This window comes from Setaria viridis, chromosome 1, assembly GCF_005286985.2.
Source record: "Setaria viridis chromosome 1, Setaria_viridis_v4.0, whole genome shotgun sequence".
Taxonomy (NCBI): domain Eukaryota; kingdom Viridiplantae; phylum Streptophyta; class Magnoliopsida; order Poales; family Poaceae; genus Setaria; species Setaria viridis.
Window position 1 is genome coordinate 25411396 of NC_048263.2, and position 10846 is coordinate 25422241.

At 43.5% G+C, this 10846-nt stretch overlaps 1 protein-coding gene across 1 annotated transcript; it reads left to right on the forward strand.

The window, feature by feature from the left end:
* Positions 1–4300: 4300 nt before the first annotated feature.
* LOC117855148 (uncharacterized) lies at positions 4301–9613 on the forward strand. Its single transcript, XM_072291381.1, is given in 10 exon segments — positions 4301–4333; positions 5066–5334; positions 5396–5492; positions 5570–5650; positions 5711–5781; positions 8445–8680; positions 8834–8853; positions 8855–8878; positions 8880–9018; positions 9116–9613. Coding segments are annotated over 10 exon segments (1068 nt in total). The 3' UTR covers positions 9214–9613.
* The last annotated feature ends 1233 nt before the right edge of the window (positions 9614–10846 follow it).

A 10846-nucleotide genomic window follows, 5' to 3' on the forward strand; every position in this document is an offset into this window, starting at 1 on the left:
GTGTGCCAGGAAGCTGGTAAGTTGGACCACTGGACCTGCACTCTTGGAACTACCCAATTTTCTACCTTGCACCATTTTGATTCGAGCAGTTGAACTGGAACTAGTTGTGATGAAGTAGATATGCAAGACAGATCAGCATCAGCACTTACCTCCGTAGATGGTGGCAGCCTTTCTTCAGTTGTGACACATGGATGATCGGATGAATCTGGCTTGTTGGAGGCAACTAGAGCTTATATGCCACCTCTCTGACTTTCTGTAGAATAAAATATGGCCCAAAGTACTTGTATCTGAGTTTTTGGTTTGATCTTCTCGCTACTGACAGTTGCACATATGGTTGTAATTTGAGATAGACCCAATCACCCACTTCAAAGCTTCTCTCACTTTTGTTCTTGTCTGCTTGCATTTTCATTCTGTTTTGTGCTCTCTCCAGATTATGCTACACAATCCTATGGATTTCAGTTCTGTTTTGCAGCCACTTGTTCAACTCAGCAACTTGACACTGTGATCCTATTGTGATTCCAAAATGCTTTGGTGGATACCCATATAGCACTTCAAATGGTGACTTGCCAAGTGCTAAGTGGTATATAGTGTTATACCAAATTCAGCCAATGCTAACTATGGAGCCCATTTATGAGGACAAGCTTGACTCATGCATCTGAGGTAAGTTTCCAAACATTGATTGAGCCTCTCTGTTTCCCCATCTGTCTGAGGGTGATAACTTGAACTTATATTAAGTGTTGTCTCAGATAGCTTAAAAAGTTCTTGCCATAGGTTGCTTGTGAAAACCCTATCTCTATCAGATACTATGATTTGGGGCATGCCATGAAGTCTATACACATTGTCCATGAATACTTTAGCTACATATGCTGCTATGTATGGATGTGCAATTGGCAAGAAGTGGCCATACATTGAGAATTTATCAATTATCACTAAGATAGTGTCAAATTGTTTAGACTTTGGTAAGCCTTCAATGAAGTCTAAGCTAATGGTATGCCATGAAGTTGGTGGTACAGGTAATGGTCGTAGTAAGCCAGGGGATTTGTTATGCTCAGCTTTGGCTTGTAGACATACCTCGTAGTTACTAACATACTTCCTGATGTCCTCTTTCATTCCTGCCTAGGCAAATAACTGCTTGATTTTGTTATATGTTGCTATTATTCCACTGTGGCCTCCAATGCCGTTAGTGTGCAGAGCCAGCAATATGGCTTGATGTGCTTCCAAATGATTACCCAACTAGATTCTTCCTTTGTATCGAATGATTCCGTCACTGAGAGTATATCCCTTGTCATTGGACCCCGATATGCTAAGTTCAGCCAGCAACACCTTCGCTTTTGGGTCATTTAAGTATTCTTCTACAATTGTTTCCAACCATTTGGGGACTGTAGTGGAAATAGCTGCTACTTCTTGTTGAGACTGCATAGTTCTTGAGAGAGCATCAGCTGCCTTGTTTCTGGCCCTTTTTCTGTACTGAATCTTGTATTGCATTCCCAACAATTTGATGAATGCCTTGTGTTGTAACCCTTGAGTCAATTTCTGCTCAGAAAGATGGGTGAGGCTTTTGTGATTAATTATAATGATGAACTCTTTGTGCTGCAGGTATGATTTCCACTTGTTGACTGCAAGTAATATGGCCATACACTCCTTTTCAAAAGTGGACATTGCTTGTGCCTTGGGTCCCAAAGCTTTGCTAAGATAGGCAATTGGGTGCTCAGATTGCATGAGAACAACCCCAATGCCTTTGTCTGATGCATCAGTTTCCAATTGAAACCCTTTTGAAAAATTTGGCAATGCCAGGACTAATGTTGTTATAAGAGCTTGTTTCAATGTTTCAAAACTGTTCTGCAAGTGAGGGTTCCATGAGAATGTTTCAAAATTGTTCTACAAGTGAGGGTTCCATGAGAAGATTGATCCTTTCTTTAGCAAGTTTGATAAGGGTTTGCTGATGGAGCCATAATTTCTTATGAACTTTCTGTAATAGCCTAACAGTCCCAAAAATCTGCTCAACTATTTAATATCAGTGGGAATTGGCCATTCTTGTACTGCTTTCACTTTGCTAGGATCTGTTGCTACCCCTTGGGCACTGATGATGTGCCCCAAGTATTCCAGTCTGGTTTGAGCAAATGAACACTTAGACTTTTTCAACAACTGTTGGTTGTCTTGCAGTAGAGAGGATACTGCCTTCAAATGTTGATTATGTTCTTCAATTGTCTTGTTGTAGATCAATATATCATCCACGAAGACCAAGACACTCTTTCTCAACATTGGTGCAAAGATGTTGTTCATGATGGCTTCAAACATTGCAGGGGCATTTGTGAGCCCAAAAGGCATCACCCGAAACTCCCAGTGTCCATTGTGTGTTTTGAATGTAGTTTTGTGCTCATCTCCTGGCAACAATCTGATTTGATGATAGCCAGACCTTAAGTCCAATTTGGTGAACCGTTCAGCTCTATGTAATTCATCTAGCAGTTCATCTACTATTGGCAGTGGGTATTTATTCTTCACGGTGATGTTGTTGAGATGCCTGTAATCAACACAGAATCTCCATATACCATCTTTTTTCTTCACCAGTAGCGCTGGAGAAGCAAATGGGCTTGTGCTTGGCTTTATAATTCCTTGCTGCAGCATCTCCTTGATCTATCTCTCTATCTCATCTTTTTGTGATGGAGAGTATTTGTAGGGTTTCACATTGACAGGCTGGGTACCAGGCTATAATGGAATGGAATGGTCACAATTCCGTTGTGGGGGCAACACTTTTGGATCCTGAAACAATGCAGAATGTTCATCTAACACCTTCTAAACACCTGTGGGAATTGATGAGGTTGTTGTTGTTGTCTCTGTATGAGGTGCCAATTGAATGATCTGGGCCACACCTCTTTTCCTTATCAGGCCCTTGAGCTTCTTCCCTGTTATCTTCTTGCAGTGAGTTACGTTGTCTTTCACTCCATTCAGTGTGATTCTTTTTCCTTGATGATTGAATCTCATTCTTTTTCTCTTCCAGTGAACCCACATTGGGCTATGTTGTTCCAGCCAGTCTATACCCAAGATCATATCATAGCAGCCCAGGGCTAGGACTCTTGCATTAGTTGAGAAGGTGTTCCCCTGTGCCCACCAAGTTAACTAATTGATCATCTTGTTGCAATAAAGTTTGTTGCCATTGGCCATCCTGATTGTGGTCTCTGGAATAGCAGTTGTTGGAAGCTTCAGAGCCGCGACCAATGATTCACTAATAAATGTGCCTGAACTCCCTGAATCAATTAAGATCAGCACTTCTTGATTCCGCACCAGCCCTTGAATTCTCATTGTTTTCTTTCCTTGTGTACCAGCTGTAGCAAAACATGATAAGGCTAGTAACTTCTCATCACTGTCTTAGCTGCCCACCTCAGTCCCTCCTTCACTGAGTTCTTCATGCTGTAATAATTCCATGAGCTCTTCCACCACATGAAGCTCTACTTGTTTTGGACAACGATGCTGAGGGCTGTAAATCTCCCCACATTTCATGCACAGCCCACTGGCTCTCCTCTTTGCTCTCAATGCTTCATATTTGTTGTCCCATCTATTCTTGTTTTGATATTTCTTTGCTTGTGGTTTCTCTGATGTGGGTGTTCCACCCAAGACACCAGCAACAGTTGTAGTGGTTGGTGTGTGACTTGTATTCTTGACAACACTCCTGCTGTATTCTCGAGCTCTTGATGAAAATGTCCGATTTGATGCTTCCAAAAGTTCTTCTTGCATAAGAGCCAAGGATAATGCAACATCAACCGTTCTTGGTTTATGCAGTGTTATGGCATTGCTAATGTTGTACTTCAGGCCATTAAGAAACTTTTGCACAAAAAAGACTTCACCAATCTCCTTGTTATGCACTAGGACTCTATGTTTTGCTTGCTCAAATCTGACACATCACTAGTTTGCCTAATGGATAAGAGATCCCTCATGTAGTTGTGATAAAGGTCCTGCCCAAATTTTTTCTCTGCAGCAACACATAACTCAGGCCAACTATTAATGGCATGTTGGGCTTCATATGTTTGCAACTACAACTCAGCATTAGCAGTGAAATTGATAGTAGCAAAAGGAACCTACACATGAACAGGAACATTGTACATGGTAAAATATTTCTCACATTTTTCTCTCCCACTCTTGGGTGCTCTCCATTGAACCTAGGGAAATCAATCTTAGGCAACTTATACTCTCTTGATTCATGGTGATGAGCAAACATATTGTTTCTTCTAGTATTGGTCTCAGGGATATCAGTAACCAAATTAGAGATTTTGGAATACTAGTTCTCACCCTTGACCAGGGTGGGATGGGTGGTCAGAGACCCCACATCAGCACCCTGGTGATGGAAGTCGACGTGGTGGCCACTGGCCCGCCCCTCTTCCTCGCGTGACGGGGCCTATGGCAGAGCAGTAGAGGTGGCTGGTTCCAACGCCTTCATGTGCGATGTGAGATCTTTGATTTCTTTGCTCAACCCCGCCGATAACTTGTCAACATTGTCGCTCCATGTGTTGAGGGAGTTCACCATGGTGGTCAGCTTGAGTTGGGTTGACTGAAGAGCCTTCACCTTGGAGATTAGCAGGTCAAGCTTCTCTTCTGCCGTCGTCATCCTGAACGTCAACGTAGGTGTTCTCGCCTTTTTCCCTCATTGCCGATGTTGCGGTAGCGGAGGTGGTGGTGGTGGTGTTGCGGATCTAGGGTTTGAACTGGTGGCGACAACGGTGTTGGTGGATGATTTGGATGGGGTTTTGGGCGGATAGGTATCTGGAGGAGGCGCCAGCGTCAAATCCTAGGAATCTAGGCTCGGTACTAGATGTCACGCTCCTACAGTGAGAAGAGGGTCGCCGGTGTCACGCACAGCAGAGGGAGAATGGCGCCGACGCCTCGAGCAGGAGGTAGATGAGGTAGACGAGAGAGGAATAGTATTTTAGGTTTTAGTTCTCGTTTCTTCTCCCTTCGCCGTCTCGGCACAATTACCAGATACATGGGCTGGGTCGCCCAGAGTCAGCACACATGCCCAATAATGCTATTCTATTACACGGCCTTAGGCTCGTAGTGATGCATTCCATGACAGTACTGCTCCCCCAACCTCCAAAGCGGCAGCAAGGAGGAGAGAGACGGCTGCGGCGTGGGCGCGGCGCACTACCAGAAGCGCGGTAGGAGGAAGTGGAGCGACGGGGGCATTGCTAGCTTCCTCGACAAGGACACGGAGCGGTTCGAGCACCTGCATGAGGGGAACTCTCGGGCCGATATGTCAAAACTGGGCACCAGCAGCAACAGAATGACAAGAGGTAGAAGAAGCACGAGTAAATTTTTGTTTGTTCACTTTGGGCACTACCAGAGGCAAGAACTGATGAGGAAATAATTCGCATTGCAGTTGTGCACCTTCTACTGTTGGTTTCAGATTGGGACCTCTCTTGTGTCCGAGATGGAAAAGAGCACTCTTGAAGATTGGGGGCAGTTTGCTGGCAGGGTCAGCTTCTGAAAATGTTGACCCAAAGGTGTGTTCCTATTAAGAGCCTATATAGTTTGACAATTCCGTGCTAGATGATGCTAATTTTGCGCATGTCTGTTCTAGATGATCCCGCTAATTGCTAGAGAAGTTCAGGCCGCAAGCCTTCGTGGCGTTCAGGTAGATAGAAGAAATTTGTTTAGTGGGGTCAATGATATCGAATGTTATTTTATTTGTCACCTGACCATTAAGGCTACTATCAGGTAGCAATTGCTGTGCTGTGGCGGCACTTGGGCGGCCGAAACATGCATTGAAAGGGCTGCAGCATGTCCAATAGGGTAATTTGATCAAGATCACTTATTTTGCTAGTTCTCTGCTCTGTAATGTCATTTCCTGTAATGGCCCGTGCTCCTTATCAAAAATGCTCATTGCTGATCTTACGTGCTACTTGCGGGCTGTGCCAACGTTTCAGTGTGAATTAACTAGGTGATGTACAGATAGGCTGTAGTAAGTTTTAGGGGGCTTAGGGTAACTACATTACATGCTATGTGCCTGCATTGAGCAGAGCTTCTCTTGGGTTTATTTCATCACACTGTTTGTTTTGAGTAGACTGCATTCAGTACTCTTCCTAACTCTTTTTCATAGGTTTACCTACTACCTACGCACATTACACAGGTATTGGAAATGGACCTTCATATATGGCTCCGTCACTGCTTACGAGAGCCATATTGGATGGTTTGTGACTTATGAGTTACATATCATTATTACTTATCGATCCAGGAAAAAATCTCTGTATCTGATAGTTCTCTTACTTCCAGCTGTTAAAACCTCTCCTTTTGACCAATATTTCAAATATAAAAGTACCTTTATGGATGTATATCAGAATCTATATACTGGAGGAGAAACTTTAAGAAATAGCTTGGCATGTGTTTTTTATGATGTATCTGCGTGAATTGTGTTACCTTTCCATTTGACATCTAAGGACATGGCTGCTGAAAATTGAAGCCATTTTCTTTTGTAACAACAATAAATGATTGAGCCATGTAATTCTAATCTATTTATGTTCAGAATACTTTTAGCTTTTAATTGATGTATCCTTGCTGCATCATTTGTGAGAGATTAAGCAACAACGTATCTGACGAAAATAATTTTGACTCAATTTCAGAATGCACAGGAGTATTTTTTGGTACAAAAATCAACCCAACCCATGTGATCCATGACATGTATTAGTTAATCGGGTCACCTCCGAACATTAGAGTGTGTTTGGTTGGGCTGTGATTTTGGAAAAAGCTGCTGTGACCTGTGGGCTGTGGAAAAGCAGCTGTGAGAAAGTAACCGTGGGAAAAGCACAAGACTGTTTGGTTAGAACAACTTTGAAACTGTAAGCTGTGTAAGAAATATCTGTAATGCCTCTAAAGGTCTGTGGTGTGTTTATATGCAAATTGCTCGTAACAAAATAATGTATTCACTAATTCGCATATAAATAACTATTTTGGAAAGGAAAAAAATAATTTTTTTTATGTTCTTCATCCATCAAAGTGTTTGGTCCACATAAATAGAACAATATCCATCAAAAAGTTTACACAATGATGTCACCCCTCAACATTAATGTCCTCCTCTCGTACTAATCAAAGCATCAGCTATCCTAGTATGAATGGTATTCATAATATCCTCATTCTTCACACTGTCACTCTCATCTCCTTGTGTTTGTCTCGTGCTACTTGTATGCTGTACCAAGTACTCTTATCAACATCACATCTCTCGACCTCCTTGCCATGTGGAGACGACATGAATTCTGACAAAGCTTTTGAAGCAGTGAATCATCAGTCTAGCATCAGCAGATTTGACAGCATTTGTTTATACCCTTACTCCCTTAGTATTATCCTTCATGCTTGCAGAACTAGACAACTAACAGCTTGCATTTCAGCAAAGCCTCGTTAGGTCCCTCCATGCCGGTAAGGTTCAAGAGAGAAACACGTGCAGCAGCTCACATCAGCAGCAAGAACAAGAAGCAGCGGCAACCAGCCAGCCATGCCATTCTCCGGCTTCGCCCTCGCCGTGCTGCTACTCTCCATGGCCTCCCATGCCAAGCCGTGCTCCGATCAGGAGAAGAGCTCCCTGCTCCGGTTCATTGCGGAGCTACCATCTCAAGGAGAGGAGACAGGAGTGAGACGACCTGACCCCTGACGCATCATCTGGCTCTGTCCTTCATCTTCATCCTCCGTGTATGATCAGCTTGTGGTTTCAACGGAGAAATTTCCAGCCCGCCCAGGCCAGTAACAAGTGACGAACGGGATAACGACAGAGATATAGACTGCACGCCATGTTCCATCAGTTCCTGTCGGCGGATCGGAGGAGCGGAAGCGCGGATGACGGGTCCGGGTGGCGGAAGAAGAAGAGGCGCTCGATGGGGCTGGTGAAGAGCCAGGCCACATCGAAGAAGGTGAGCGGCAGCACGTGCTCTTGCGCGGAATCGGACGGCGCCGGCGAGACGCGGATCCGGTCGACCAGGCGCACGCCCGGCGGGGATGACGGGGGCGCTATCTGATCTGCTCTGCACGGGGACGACGGAGCCCTCGCCCGGTGGCGCCTGCACCGGCGGCGGCACCCGCGGCGACGGAGTCCGCGCCCGGCGGCGGCGCGAACGGAGCTCGGGCTCGGCGGCGGCTTCTCCCACGCGACAGAAAACTAAGAAAAAAACGAACCGTTACTCTCGTAACCAGCGGCAGAGGTGGGTAATTTTTTACCTCAAAAATATTTGAAAGTAGAGGAAGGTGTTTTAAAAGCTAAAAGCTAACAAAAAGCACCCTTCATATATCTTCATATATGGCGTTCAGACAACATCTTTTAGCATGCCGCTAGTTCATTTCTCTGCTCGGAAAATCTCAGCAGTATTTGTTTTACCATTCGACTACTTTGATGACTGATGATGCAACCATAGTTTGGCATTAAATGTAACCCTTAGAAGTTAACACTGGCCTGAACACTTAAATTGTTTCAGGATGATGGCATCAGTGACGAATGCGGTGTTGCTTCAAGCATCGCTTGAAAAGATAGGCATTGAGGCTCGAGTTCAGACAACATTGGTGATGCAAGATGCTACTGAACCATACATCAGACGACGAGCTATGTGCCATCTTGAGAAAGGAAGGGTTGTTATCTTTGGAGGGATTGGTGCTGCAATGGGAAATCCACTTTTGACAACCGACAGCGCAGCAGCCTTGAGGGCTTCTGAGGGTATCTCTTTGAACTACCTTCCTGTACCAGACCCTATTTCTACCCAGCATTTCTACATGAATATCACAATTTGTTTCTTAAAAACTGTTTTCTTTTCATGGAATTTAGCTCCACTTGTGGCATATAAATCTTACTAGATGCACTGTTAACCAGTCAACGCAGATGTACTCCTTTAAAGGTTTAACTGGAGAATCTGAACACATTTCTATATGGTTGGGCTCCTGGAAGCAATGGTGATGCAGAATCTGAACACATTTCGTATCGGAAGTTAGTGGCAAGAAGGTTCAGCGAAATGGATGTCAAAGCAATAAGCTTTTGCGAGGAGAACAACATTCCCTGTTAGCGTACTATCCCTGTCTCATGCATGTATGTATTCAAGACCGGTAACTTTTCAAATACTCCAGATGTGATAACTACTTTTGCACTTGTTTTCAGTTGTCCTTTTTAACATGCTGGAGCCTGGTAACATATCCAGAGCATTGTGTGGAGATCATGTAGGAACTTTGGTCGACCAGACAGGAAGGATCGGCTAACTTGATGCAAGAAAACTGCACAGAACTGAAGCTTCAGTGATCGTCGGATACCTTTTGGGGTTCCCTAGCTTGTCTTCGTTTTGGGGTGGCATGTCCAAATCGGGCGGGAAAGCTTATCTTCGTTTTGGGGTTGATGGATGTCCAAATTGGACAGGGAAGCAGTGATGAATGATGTTATACGGTCTCGTGACCCAGTTTCTGTTGCGAAGTCAATTCCTCTGGATCTTCAGCACTTCTGTTCAGCATAGATGATTCTGATGTAGGCTGGTGCAGTGGTGCCAAGTTGACAGGCCCTTTGACTCCGGTTTTCGTTGGGCCGGCAGAGGGAAATGCTGATGAACCAGAAACAAAACCGAAATTCGTCTCCGTGGTTCAATTGAATTTCAACGTAATAGCTCATAAACACGCACATTCTGAGTTCACGGCGCATGCACAGCGGTACCACATGCTAATAGGTTATCGACTTTGTCTGGTTTAAAATTTAAAAACTGACTGTAACATCTTTTTTTAAGAATCATGTGTGCAGATTTGTCTCGGAAAAAACATTCATGTCGTACAAATTTATTATATTTTGTAAATATATTCCAATACAAAATAGCAGTCAAACCCAGACCTAATAATAGAAGGTCAATGGTGTAAAATATATTATAAAGGTCTATTTTATCGAAGAGAGTAATGTAAGGATTATTATTAAATCGCAAAAAGAACTCATCAACACTTGCTATTTTATTACTTTTTTACTTTGTTAGTGTGAATGGCCAAGGAAATACGGGTTTTCTAGAATTCGTACTCTAGTGAACAAACATGTTATTAATCTCTCACGCTGAGAAAGGATAGCTTTTTACAAAACAAGTCAGATCTGCTGCCACTGGACATGGATGTTTCGTAGATTAAAAGAAAACTGAAGAAAAATCGAGTGAAGAAATGTAATGTTTCAATCCAAGAAAAAGAAATGGTCCATGCAGAGAAACCCCCATGATTTTGTTTCTCATTCTCTGATGGAAGCCTATTCCACTATAACTTCATTTTTTTTTGGGGGGTTGGAGGGAGCAAGTTTTGCAAATTAAGTGGGGGTTGTATATGAAATGGCAAATGGATGCCCAAATCAGGAAGTAGTGATGAACTACGGCATTTAATAATTGTTGGCAGCAGTTTCTACTGCAGAAACAACTCATCTGGATCTTTTGCACTTCTGATAGACATGGATGATTCTTATTCAAGCTGCTGCATCGATTTTATTCTGTAGAATGGGTGTTTTGGATGTGCGTCAAAATTCTGAATTTGTTCATAAATCAGATAGTCGTCGGATCTGACGTTATGGAAGGCCCCCGGTCTATCGGCCTGATGGGGCCCGTCTCTGTGTGAATTTTTCTTCCTGATTGACATGAGTTCTTACGTTGCAAGCATGCCCTAAGGACCCTTTGTAATCATGTAATGTGTGTTTTTGTTTTGACTTATGACCTAATTTGGGCCACCTCATACCAAATTTCTTCATTCTTGGCTGGTTACAAAAAGTTGCTTACCAGTTCTAGGCAAGAGCAAGGATTCATAATTCCAATGGAACTATGGGCAAGTTCTGTATCTTTTTTCAGAATTCACACACGAGCATTCTTTTTTCACAGAACCCCCCCAG